The following is a 13,518-nucleotide window of genomic DNA, read 5'->3' as shown; positions in this document are numbered from 1 at the left end:
CAGCAGCCAAAAAAGCTAGTGCAATCCTAAATTATATTAACAAACAGATACAATCAAGATCAAGGGAAGTACTAATACCACTCTATAAAGCCTTAGTAAGACCACACCTAGAGTACTGCATCCAGTTTTGTTCACCACATTACAAAAAAGGTGTTGAGACTCTAGAAAAAGTACAGAGAAGAGCAATCAGGATGATTAGGGGACTGGAGGCTAAAACATACAACAAACGGTTGCAGGAACTGGGCTTGGCTATTTTAGTAAAGAGAAGGACCAGGGGAGACATGATAGTGGTCTTCAAATATTTGAGGGGCTGCCACAGGGAGGAAGGGGTCAAGCTATTTTCTAAAATGACTGTAGGCCAGACAAGGAATAATGGATGGAAACTGAACAAGGAGAGATTTAACCTGGAAATAAGGAGAAACTTTCTGATAGTGAGAACAATCAACCAATGGAACAGCTTGTCCTCGGAAGTTGTGGGAGAGCCATCACTTGAGACTTTCAAGAAGAAATTGGACTGCCATTTGTCAGGAATGGTGTGGGGTCTCCTGCTTGGGCAGGGGGTTGGACTAGATGACCTACAAGGTCCCTTCCAATTCTGATTAGTTGTTAAATCTGTTAATCTGTTAACAGTGTTATTTGCAAAGTTGTGGCAATTGCAGTATCCCCGTGGTCATGCGATCATGATTTCTGATAAACAATGTCAATGGGGAAGCCAGCAGGAAGCCAGAAGTCACTCCTGTACCTGCTGCTTTTTTGACTGCCAATGGTCATTCTATTTATCTGCTTAGGTAAATAAATATTGACTTATTATTGAATTTACCATTTTCCATTTTAAATATTTTTTAAAAATTTATGGGTTTTTTGAATTTATATACTCTTCTTAAGTGATCACAGGGCTGTCCAGGATTTGAGTAAAAATACACTGTCAGCCTAAAATGGAATGTTCATTCTAATCATATCACACTGCACCGCCTTTCTCTCAAAGCATGTCACAGGGTTATTTATTATAATTCAAACTTGCACAAATATAGGTCTGCTATGCACTGAAAAATAATATTTCTATACCCACATATTTCACTAGACATTTTTTTTACATGCGAAGATCTGTTCTTAACCAAAAAAGGAAGCAAAAATGATTCATGTTATTTTGAATATGGAATTAGGCATTTCAAAGAATAAGGAGCAGCTTCCTGTATTCAGTTTCCCCCTCTGTCATGATGTGGCAGTACTCATCCTGCATCCTGACATTATGATGATCGATCTCATCAACCCCTCACTGTGGCAGGCTGTCAAAGCTTCATTCACATACAGAAAGAAATGTCTGTCCTAGAAAATTTATCTTCTCAAAATTCAGGAGTTTGGAGTAGAACAGTGAAGAACAGAGGTCCGAAAAAAATAAGCTGCTTTTATAACAAATACCAAAGAAGCTCTAGTAACAAAGATCACCAACTGCAGAATCTGGAATCAAGTCATATTTATATCCGAACCAGAGTTTAATTGTTATGTCTCTTCCTCCCACTCCTATGTTATTATGGATTTTTTCCATTCAGTTTTTGACCTAAGATGTGGAAGGCAACTGCACAATATTTTGATTAGAGGCCTTCTTGCCTCCAGCGTTGGCATCTTCTGCTCTCTTGTCCGTATGGAGTAACGTGCAGACATATACACTGTATACACTGTGACTTCACATGATTACACATTACAGAGACAAATGAGCACCTGTAACTAAACTAAAATATCTGGCAGTGGCCCTACAGCAAGTACTATGCTTCACAGACAGTTATATCTTCTATTTCTGGATGTTTAATCATTATCAGGATTAAAAAAAGTAGAAATTATAATAATCTCTACTGAGAAATAATTCAGTTGAGAAGGTTGATAAATTTTCTCTTCTAGGGAATTAAAGCACACTTCTTGTGCCATAACTTTTGAGCATTTATTCACTCTGTCACTTTGTTCTATGAAAGGGGTTTCATAATTAGACAATCATTGGATCAGACTCAGAAAGTATCACAGGCTAAAAGGCAATCAATAAAACAGCCATTGTGCCCTTCCTCCAACTGGCTAACATTATTTCTTTGGCCAATGGTCAGTAAAAGAGGAAGAATGGAGACCATTAGTGAAATCTTAGTTGATCACCTTTGCATTAACTTCAAGGAAAGCAACTGAGACTTTGGCCATTGCTATTCATATCTGCATTTTAAAAATACAAGGAAATATTAATTATATATTCTCTACTACACTGATAATATCATGTGGAGGGATTATTCAGTTATACGATACATACCTGTTCTTACCCAGGAAGATTTCATCAAGTGTGAAGTATTCAGTTGGGGGTAATAAACAGCTGGAAATTTAAAGAAAAATGAGAGAAGGGGAAAAGAAATACATATAAAAACAAGAACCAGAGAGACAACAAAGCAGAATGAAGAGAGCATTTTATAATTCATAGTAAAACAGTGAAATAACTTGGCCACGGTCCTAGGGAAAAATCAATTGACCAAGATAATAATTACCACCAGTTTTATGTTCTGACCATTAAACTAAATCAATTTAAATCCCACAGAGCTATTATATGCTTTCATATTAGGCAATACCAGAGGGGAAGAAATTGTACTGTATAAAATTAACAACTTGCACATAATAGCTAGGCTTCCTGTCTAGACAAACACAGTGACTGCCTAAACATATTATTTTCCGGAATCTGGTACGTGTAAAATGGCATTAAACATTAATAGCATCTGATTCAATGTGTAAAATTCTATGATGAAATAATGTATTCTTTATTCCCTTTTTCTGATCTAAAATTAATCTTACTACTTTATTTTTTTTCCTCCCAAATGGAATAAAAAAATTGGCAATGTGATATAATGGTAAAGATGCTGCTGGGGCTGAAGGCTAAAATGAAAGATTAATGCTCTGTACATCACAGTTCCTAAGCAGAGCTGTGCATCCAGCTGTCTGTCCTTATTAGGATGAAGACTGCACTTAGGTTTAGAGGGCATGCTGGGAATTGAGGCCAAGAATTAGACAGGCCCAGGACATAAACTACATTTAATTTAATTTATATGCAATTAAAAGTAATTAAATACAGTTTGGTGATGTTTTTTCAAGGCTAACAACCAGTTTACAACTGAAATAAAACAGAAGACCAATAAACTCTAGACAGATCATCTCACAGGCATATTATACATAAAGTGGTACAAAATTGGCACTCTAAAGGTGGTATCAAAATATAGATTAGCTTAAAGTAGATAATGTGGTTAAGGCTTCCATCTTGGAATTCTCTGAAAAACAGGATGAATCAGCTACACTCAGGGGTGGGATCCGACAGGGTTAACTACCAGTTCGGTCATTTATGAGGTTCGGTGATTTACAATGCGCTTCCTGTAAATCGTCATCAGCATGCTGCATGCAGAGAAGCAGCCTTTCAAAAAGCCTTTTTTTCCTGCTTTTTTAACTGCAGCTGTGCTTTGCACAGCAGCTGAAGTTGAAATAATCAGGAAATAAAGGTAAGGTAAGAGCCCAGGCGGGTGGGTCGGCAAAAACATCAGCAGACATAGAAACAGTTCTATGCCTGCTGCTCTTCAGAGCTACCGCTTCTACAGAGGTGGACAGAACCGATAGAAACCCACCCCTGGCTACACTCCCTAAGTCCCTATAAAATGAGCAACAGTGACACAACTCAAAGTGTCCTTACTTAGCACTCTTACTACAAGGCAAGGAGTTGCAAACTAGGCCTTTTGTGGACTCTCCCAAACAGAACTGGAGAGGGAAGAACACTGACCTTTGCCAAAGGCAAAATGTGGCAATTTTAAAATTATGACATTAGCAAGATAGCTAAGATAGGGCGTGTAGAAACCTAATTTTAGAACTTCATGATTTAAGATGCCAGGAGTAAAAAGTGTTCAATGTAGCAAATAATACCCCTGATATTTTTATTTGTTCAATTTATTTCATTTAGACAATATCCTCGGTGCCAGAATTGAGTCACACTTGCCAGTGCACAATCTAGGTGTCCTACTAAACTCACAACTCTTGGTTGTGGATCAGGTGGCACTTGTGACTAGAAGGGCCTTTGCACAGCTTTGGGATATGCCCTGGTTGTGTCTGTCCTGGATCAAGAGGCTCTGCTCTCATATGCTCATCATCTACAGACTGAACCATTGTAATGCATTCTACATGAGCTATCTTTGAAGAGCCAGTTTGGTCTATAGTTAAGGTGCCAGGTTAGAAATCGGGAGATTGTGAGTTCTAGTTCCATCATAGCCATGAAAGCCTGTTGGATGACCTTGGGCCAGTTACTTTCTCTCAACCTAACATACCGTAATTTACAAAATTGTTGTTGTGGGGGAAACAGGAGGAAGAAGGAGTATAAGATATATTTGTCACCTTGGGTTGTTTATATGCATATATAAAACTAGGGCAGGATATTAAATAAAATAAGTAAGTGAGTAAATAACTCAGAAGTTTCAGCTGATGCCATATTCAGCAGTAGGGGTAATTATGTGTGCTCCTAGAATGACACATACAGGTAGTCCTTGAGATATGACTGGCCATTTAATGACCATTCAAAGTTACAACACCCCCCCACAAAAACGTTACATACATATCCATTTCCAAGTAACGCCTGCAGTGCCCCATGGTTATTCACCCTTATGACTGACCACAGAGATTCTGTAGCATGCCTACCCATCTATTTCCCCCTCATCCTGCCCTGTTGGATTCCCATAGGTATTGGGTCTGCTTTACCATCTTACTGGTAAAGCAGCTGTCAGCTCTGAGATTCAGCTGCCAAGATTGTTATAAGGAATGCAAAAGGGGGTGGAGGAGTTGGAAAGTTCAAGGTTATTTTGTATGTCACATTAAAAAATTCCAGCAGCAGTTAATTGGTTCTCATGATTAATGAAGAGGAGGAGAGAAGGTAGATTTTGCGAAACACCCTGAAAATAACTTTCAGTTTTGAAATTGAATAGAAGTACCAGAGCTGTCCCTAATAAATCAGTTGGAGATTATACTTGTCTCGGAGTGATTGATTACCATGGACAATTCTGGATGCCTAACAGCAGCCTCCTCCCCACCCACCCTGGTCATTTGCCTTTTGAAGATATCCAGAGCTCAGGGAACTGGAGCTCTGAATAGCTTTGAAAGGTAAGTGTGTGATTGTGGCAGGGTGAAGTACAGAGAAGGCCTCTAGGGCTTGGGGAACCCAAGGGGCAGGAAGCAGATCACAGGTTATCTCAGAGGCCTTGTGGGAGCTAATGCAGGTGGGCTGTGCCTGCACTAGGCCTCCCATGGTCTCCCCTACCCGTGAGTAACCCCATGGGGGTTAATGAATGCACTGGGGAGCATAGGCAGGGGGAAGTCATTAATGACATGGATCATTTAATGTAGATTCGAACTTCCAACAGTAATGGACAGACTCTATTAGTGTCATAAGTCAAGGACTATCAGTATCATACCTCTCAGTGGGACTGGTTGCCAGAGTGCTTCTTGGTCCAATTCAAGCTGCTGGTTTTAACTTTTAAAGCCCTTTATAGCATGGGACTGGGCTCTCTGAGGGACCACCTCTCCCCAGTTATATTAGCCTGGGCCATTAAATCTGGCAGAGAGCATACTATGGATACCATCTGTCAGGGAGCTATATTTAGTAGGCTCCAGGTTGTGGGTGTTCTCTGCCATGGAGCCAGCCTTATGGAACATTCCACACACAAATTTAGTTATCCCTTTTGATGTTCTGGAAGTTTCTCAAGATCTGGTTATACTACCAGACCAGAGGGAACCGAAGATTTGTTAGTTGGCCCATTTACTGAGGTGGATATACTCACTCTCTCTGTGGTTGGGGATTTTAATATAGTTTAGTTTGAATTAATCTCCATTTTAATGCTGATTTTTATAACTTTTAAAGGATTGTTTTTTAACTGATTATTGTATGCTGCCCAGAGCGCTTCTTATGAGATGACATAAACTTGATTAACAGATAAAATAAATAAAAATAATTTCAAGTTTACTCACGTTCTGCAATGTGCTGCACTGGGAAGCCCAGGTAAAAACTGAACTCTACCACAGACAAGTTTCTTAGCAGTTCACTAACTTCAGACCCATTCAGGAATCCACGCTTCTCTCGAACGGCAAATATAATTTGCACAGGGCCTTGCCGAAACACTGCTTTGGGCTGACCCAGAGTTATATTTAGTATCTGAAAAGACCATGTTAGAAAGAACTTTTGAAAACATTTCAACATGTAGCTAGCATAATCACGATTGATGTCTCTATGGTTAGTATCCCCATAAAATTCAGCATTGGGGAAAGCAGAGGAGAGCAGACAAGAGAAGATGTAGTTTCCATTTCAGGAGATTCTTGTCTTACCTGCACAGTGAAGTTGGAAATATCCTGATGATGCTTTCTCACCTCCTCAAAGGCAAACCTCAGTCCTTTTTCAATGCGCTGGCTGAAGTTACAGAACCCAATGTCAATACTTCGAGGTACAAACTGAAGGACTAGAAGTAGAAAATTAAATTTGTGTTACTAGATTTAAGTTTAGTACTTCTGGCTAGAGATGACAAGGCTGGAACGGGAAATCTATTCTAAGGTTGGAAGGTAGGAGCAGTCTTTAGCCCCAATGACCTGTTTCATACATCATGGTTACATCATGATTTAATGGGGGAAAAAACCCACAAATGGTTGGGTCTGCATAACATTCTAAATAATACACCATGATTTATAATCTTCAGTGGCTGAGTTCATACAACATGCTAGCCAAAATCAAAGAGACCACATTGTGGTTTAGTATATTATGGAGATCCAAGCAATATCAATACTTTATTTGGTATTCCAATTGTATAATTCACCCCTCAAGTAAAATTCTAGCAACACAGTTTTTATTTATCTAATTTATGTCACCTAGTCATGTACATAAGATAATGAATACTTATAACCAATCTAATGCAAGTGATTGTAGACTCATCCTTATTTCTCTCTAGCATCCTGCTATATCTATACTAAATTAATGCATGAATGCTTATACTTCTGTACCTCCCTTCTACTGGTTCTTTCAGTCATGCTTTATTATCCATTAGGGACAATAGAAAGAATGCCCTGGGCTAATGAAAACTTTGGGACCTCCTAATGTTCTTTGTTTAAAAGATCAACACCAGGTGAATGAAAATTGCATGAACTCAATTAATACATAGGAGCTCACCTTGGAGAAAATAACTTCTGTTCTCCATTTTTCATTTATACACTGATTTTTCTACCAATAGCAAGAAATCTAAATAATATTATTTTTGAACAGATGCACACATCTTGGATTTGGAGTGTATTAATCCTAAATTGCGTTTCAAGTGTCTTCCCTTCAACAAATCTTGGATCATCAAAAGTCCATGATTCTTTCTCAGCACAGAAACAATACAAAGAGGCTTACCAGTTTGCACTCGGAACTGGAGAGCAGGAGCAGGAAGAGATGGTTGCACTGATGAAATGAGAGGTGTTTCACCATATAGAAGGCTGCTGTTCACCAATACATTGATGACAGCAATTGCCGTGTAAACAAAAGGCCCCGAGGTCACCAGAAAAGAGAATTTGGGAGAAAGCGTGTACACCTGTATTAAAAATAAGAGCGTTTTAAATCCCTAAAAGTAGCACTATTTTCTGCACTGCATCATCTTTTTATAGAAAGATTTCTGTGCACTAGTTGTGGTAATGAATGTCTTCAGCCACTATTAGCATATGATAAGAACATGACAAAAGAGAAGTAAACACACAATCTGCATAATTTTATACAAAACTTTTATAGGGGTATGGCAGTGGCCTCATAACTGGATGTCCAATTCAGCTATCCAGGTGATCGCCTCTGGCATTGCTTTGTGCAGATCTTCTGGAGAACCAGGGAAGGCATGTCATGGGCAATCTTACACAATACGTTTAATAGTTTGTATATAAGCACCACAATCACAACAAGGGGAATCTTTCCATCTCCACTGATACAGAGCAGAAGCACTTCTTCCAGTATCGAACCTAATTCTGTTCATTATCAACCAGACAGGGACAGGTTAAAACCAGGTGGTTTGATAGAGGGATTATCAATGGTCAAGCCACAAAAAGGTGCCTTGGACCATTCCTCTCTCCAGATATTCTCAGAATTAAACTGGATAGATGGTTAAGCAAATAGTGGCCTACAAGATTTCAACCATTTGATGGGCTGTGCATTGTCCTCTTGAATAGGGTGGGCTTTGTTGTTCAGCATCTTTGAACATATCGGGATGAGAGCTTGTTGACTTTTAATATGGGGCAGTATGATATTGCTAAGTATTGGTAACCAATGCACAGGAGTAGGATGCAATGTACTAGAAATAATATGCATTGTCTGGTGGAGTTGGCATCAACCATTTGGGTGTGGGCACTGTTAAAGCAACATGCTGGCATAATATTTTGCTGTGGAATAAACCAATGCCAAGGCTGTTGTTTGTAGGATGTTAGCATCAGCACCCCAAAACATTCCAGCCAGTCTGTTCAGTAAATTGCTGTGGCTTTTCAATTTTCAACATGTTTTTTTCCAGATGTTGTCAGAAGGTTAGTGATCTCCTGCATTTAAACTTAAAGGGATGGTTCAACTACATTAATCAGCCTTGGTTCATAAATCATAGTAAACGTTACTATACAGCAATTCAGGTTCAAAGGGGAAAAATAATTTTAGAATACAGGGGAATGCTCATGTCAAAGATGGATAGCAACTACTTAATGAAGTGCTTTTTTTCCTGGACTCGTATGGCTCCAGGAAATAATGCTTGATTTAAAGTTGCTACTCCCATGCACACTTCATACATGTTTTCAGTAAGGCCTAAATGCAACTTTTGTGTTGTAGACTCTTGTGTTTTGACACTGTGGCACACTTTTCTCATAATCATGATTTCCCATTAAGCCAGGTGATTGAACTCTGGTAACAGCTACAATAAACGTTTTAAAAGAAGGATCATGCCTTAACTGTTTAGTATGTAAACAGTTTTTGGCTTAATTTACCAACTTTTAATTTACCAATTTTTGTTGCATAATTTCTTTCTTTGAAATGAAACCTAAAATGCCCAACCTCTTCCAAACTTACATAAATAAGTCCTATATCTGTAAATTAATTATTTTACAACAAGATCATAGATTTATATGACCATTATGATTCCATAATTATCCATCTTAAATTACTCCACCACCACCCATTCCTTTTGCAGCCTAACCAAATCTCTGTCATATCCCGATAGTAGTAACAATAATAAAATAATATTTCTACACTATATTGAACACTAATATAGGTATTCCTAAATATTGCACTAATATAGGTATTCCTAAATAATGCAATAGGAACGCACTTCAAAACTATAGAGCAACTGATGACTTGTTTTTTTTTTTTTTTTCATGTAACCTCACATTTTCTTAATCAGAGTGAAAACTTGCTGAGTCTAAGAGATTTTCATTTCTTTTCTCTGCCAGGTACTGTTGTAATAAAAAGTTACAACTTTACATGTTTTATGCTTCTTATGTTAAGGCTGAATCATTAATGTTAAATTGGAGCCACACATGTTTGTGTCTTCTAAAGCTTGAATTGGTGTCGCATTAAAAAATGATTCTCTTGCATTAAAAATGATTCTCTTGCACAATCACAAATAAAAGAAAACATCTTGCAAGCCATAACACAAAATGTGAAGGACCATGGAAAAGCAAAACCATGGAATCCATGTAAACATTTACCATTGAACTGTATTTTACATAAACCAATTCATTTAGAAAATTTAACAGCAAGCCAACTTTGTTTGCAAGAGTTTCACACTAGGGAATGCATTTCCAAGCCATCTGACAACAAGTCATTAGTGGAGGTTATTAAGCTGCACAGCAGTTAATTTCAAAACATAGCTATCTTAGCAAAATTCCATTGCAAGACATAAATCTCTTTCTTAAGGGAGGTGAGAGCAGTTGAGATTTACCTTGTTGTAATTAGGAATGGAAACTATTCTCTGCCCAAGAGAGAAAGCAGGCAATGATACCACTCAATCATAATGCAAGCATGAGTTAAGTGCAGAAATATGACTTCTTGCTTTAAGATAAATGATTTCTGGAGGACAGATCAAGCATGGAAGGTTATATGCATTATTGGTTAAAAAAATGCAGCAGACCTGTAAATTGATTGGAGCTCAAATGATATTCATCAGAGGCTTGAAGTGTAAATCAAGGGGAAACTGGATATACAGGTATGCATAAGGAACAATAAAACTAGGATTTCAAAAATATTTGTTCAATTCTGTTTACAAATTTGAGTGATGGAATGTGATCAAGGGAACTCAAGGGGAGATAATCTTATAAGACTGGTAGGACATACATCAAATGTTTTCAGAAAATAAGTGCTATAGGAGTCTTACATTGGTGCCTGTGGGGCCCACAATACCAATTATTGCTGCAGCTTACATTAATTTATGTATCTTTTTTATATCATACATAAATGTTAGATACATGTCTATTTATAATTGGGCAGTGCAAGATTCCTGAATTTGATCTGATTCTTGAAGAAAAAAGGATAGGATTGCTTTAAAGGGTTGGAATTCCAGCAATATCATCAATAATAATGAGTATCCATAAAGGCAGATAAGTAGGAGTACAAATGACCCTCAACCAAACTATAATAATACCAATTCCCAGATTTCATTAAAGGAAAAAGGCAAATTTTAACTCTCCCTTAGACATTGACTTGCAGACAGCTTATATAATGGAACATGAATTTTCAAATACCCTACAACCAGGAGTTTGAATTTTGCTCAGATACAGAATGATGTAAATTATTAATTTTTCTTTCTTATAACTAATCTCAGTTTAACATTTAGATCATAGAAGTTTGTGGCAGAGGAAGTTTCCAAAAAACTTTTTCAAAGAGAGTGTTTGTTAGGCTAGAACTTGGTCCTCTTGACACATTATTTAAGAAATGTGTGCATCTAATGAACTAACCGTAGCTGTGCAAACACACTTCTAAACATTTCTGAAAGCTGGAACTTCAGTCAAGATTATATCCAGGAGTTTAAGAAATTCCACCCAACATAATTTAAATTTCTATTTTCTAGTAAGCTTCTCGGGTGATCAGAAACATCTAAATTAAGCTTCATTTGCTTTATTCTGATCCTAGCCATTACATATATCAGTAACCTGCTTAAACAGGTTTTTAGATTTTAATGTTCAGCTGAGGTTTGAATCACAAATGAAAAAATGCTGGGTGGAATCCAGACTTACCCATTATGATATAAAAGGGGGAAAATATATCCATATTCAATAACTCTACTGAGAATAGCATTTGTACAGATGTATTTTTAATCTATTGGGAATAAGATTGTTAATACAGCTGAGAACTGGTGATCAGATTTCAATATATGTATATTTTAATTGCCAGGTATCTCAGAATTCTTTGTTGTTTTCAACCAGAGTATTTTTAATACTTTCAAATACCTCTCATCTATTTTATTTTTCTCTTATGAAGAGAGCACTGATGCAACAAAGAGTACATTCTTAAGATTGTTCTCTGTTTTCCTGTTTTTTCTCTCTTTTTAATATCAGATGACAAATGGCCTTTATGAAGCATCTTTTGTTCCTGCATCAGTACTCTCTAATCCCTGTGGTTTTCTACTATTCTTCATTGCCATGAGACTTAACTCTAAGCAACAAAACACACAACAGTGAACGTGCTACATCAGAAATCATTTTTTTTCAGCTACCAAGATATCTCTGTCTGTCTGTCTGTCTGTGTGCCTTTGAGTCACATAGACTCTGGCAACTGCCTAGATAGGTCCCTGCAGTTTTCTTGGCAAGATTTCAGAAGTGGTTTGCCATTGTCTACTTCCTAGGATTGAAAGAAACTGAATGGCCTAAAGCAGGGATGTCAAACTCGTAGCCTGTGGGCTGGATGCATCACATGCTGGCCCTGCCCCAACCCAGTTTAGCAAAGGGGGAAAAATCCTGATACATCACCTGACGATGCAGTGACGATGCAGTGACGACGTGACTCACCTCTGGCCTAAAGTCACCCAATTAGCTTCATGCCTAAGGAAGGGCTAGAATTCATGGACTCCCAGTTTATAGCCTGGTACCTTAACCTCTACACAAAACTGGATCAACCATTTTTTTCAGACACCAAGATTTGCAGGAGGTATAACAAATGACACAATGGTATAATCAAAGCAGGCAAAGCCAAAGTATTTCAGTTCATTAGAGGAAGGGGAACTTTGGAAGGCAGCTACTCAATTCTTTTAGGGGGGAAGACAGGAAAATCATATTTCTGAAAATGGATGTTTTTGCCCCTGAATTTCAGCAATACAATCTGAGGCTATTATGAAAGGAGTTGTGTAATGTCCATGGTCTATGGGTTGCAACTATATATTTCTGAAAATTATAATCACATCCCAATTTTGACTGCTACCCTGGGGGAAAAATCAGCAGTTGTTTGTTTTGCAAAGTAGAACTGAACTGATTTTATCTATTATTTTAATAATATTCACAAAAGCAGATTCAAGAGCTTACTCTGAAGCTTCCTGGATCAGCAAAGAATAGGACACCCCCATCATATTATGTGACACCATGTGAAGACGCACACACTTTGGATTTGGTTGTCGGTTATCAGTTAATATCCAAGCTACTACCACCTTCATTAGTTATTTCTATGTAAATGTCTCTAACTCATATAACGATCTTCACAGAGCAAACTCTCTATCACTTACCTCTAGTTCTACCGTTCTCCTAAATTCATTTTTCAGGATTTCTTTGATGGATTCACTGATATTTTGTACTACAGATTTCCGTGCTAGTTCTGAAAAGATGAATCAATAAAGAAGTATTAGAAGTATTAGATACTATCAGAAGTATATATAGATTTAGATGCAACAATTCAGATAGAGGGATAACTAGAGAACTGGGAGGAATTAATTTTCTTTATAAAAATAACAATAGCGTCGCTATTAAGAAATGCAAGCCCTAGAGCAGGGGTGTCAAACTCAATTTCAGGGAGGGCCGCATCAGGGTTGTGTTTGACCTCAGGAGACCGGGGTGAGCATGGCCAAGGTAGGCATGGCCAGTTCAACATCACTCGTATCGGGGACACCTGTGGTAGCCAAGTGCTAAGGCAGGACTTCCCTCAGACCCTCCCTCACTCTCATTATAATCTCCTTCCTTCCTTCTTTCCTTCCTTCCTTCCTTCCTTCTTTCCTTTTCCTTCTCTCTTCATTCACCTTTCTTCCTCCTTCCCCTCTTTCCTTATTTTCCATTCCTTGCTCTCTCCCCATCTTCCCTTCTTTTTCTTTGTCTTTCCTCTTTCCCTTTCTCCTTTCCTGTCCCTTCTTGGATGCTCAAATGCAAAGGGGGAAACATGTCTCCTTTTGTTTTGTTTTTAGTTTGTTCTGCTAGGCCTCTGCCAGGAAAAACAGAGCTTGGGGGGGGGGCATGCACAGCCCCCCTCCCCCGAGCTCCGTTTACGTTGGCAGAGGGCTGCAGGAGTCCATT

At 38.1% G+C, this 13,518-nt stretch overlaps 1 protein-coding gene across 3 annotated transcripts in view; it reads right to left on the bottom strand.

Annotated features, from left to right (window-relative positions):
• KIAA1549 (KIAA1549 ortholog) overlaps positions 1–13,518 on the bottom strand; it is a 121,247-nt gene that overhangs the window by 43,205 nt on the left and 64,524 nt on the right. For all 3 annotated transcript variants that reach the window (XM_087934910.1, XM_087934912.1, XM_087934911.1), the window contains exons 3-7: positions 12,741–12,829; positions 7,424–7,601; positions 6,370–6,500; positions 6,016–6,199; positions 2,288–2,347 (exon numbers count right to left, since the gene is read on the bottom strand). In XM_087934910.1, coding sequence (XP_087791036.1) covers positions 2,288–2,347; positions 6,016–6,199; positions 6,370–6,500; positions 7,424–7,601; positions 12,741–12,829 — 642 coding nt within the window. The remainder of the gene's footprint in view (positions 1–2,287; positions 2,348–6,015; positions 6,200–6,369; positions 6,501–7,423; positions 7,602–12,740; positions 12,830–13,518) is intronic.

The sequence above is a fragment of the Pseudonaja textilis genome, chromosome 5 (assembly GCF_049901715.1).
Source record: "Pseudonaja textilis isolate UNSWEBS1 chromosome 5, rPseTex1.2, whole genome shotgun sequence".
Lineage (NCBI taxonomy): Eukaryota > Metazoa > Chordata > Lepidosauria > Squamata > Elapidae > Pseudonaja > Pseudonaja textilis.
This window is presented reverse-complemented; position numbering and strand designations above follow the sequence as displayed.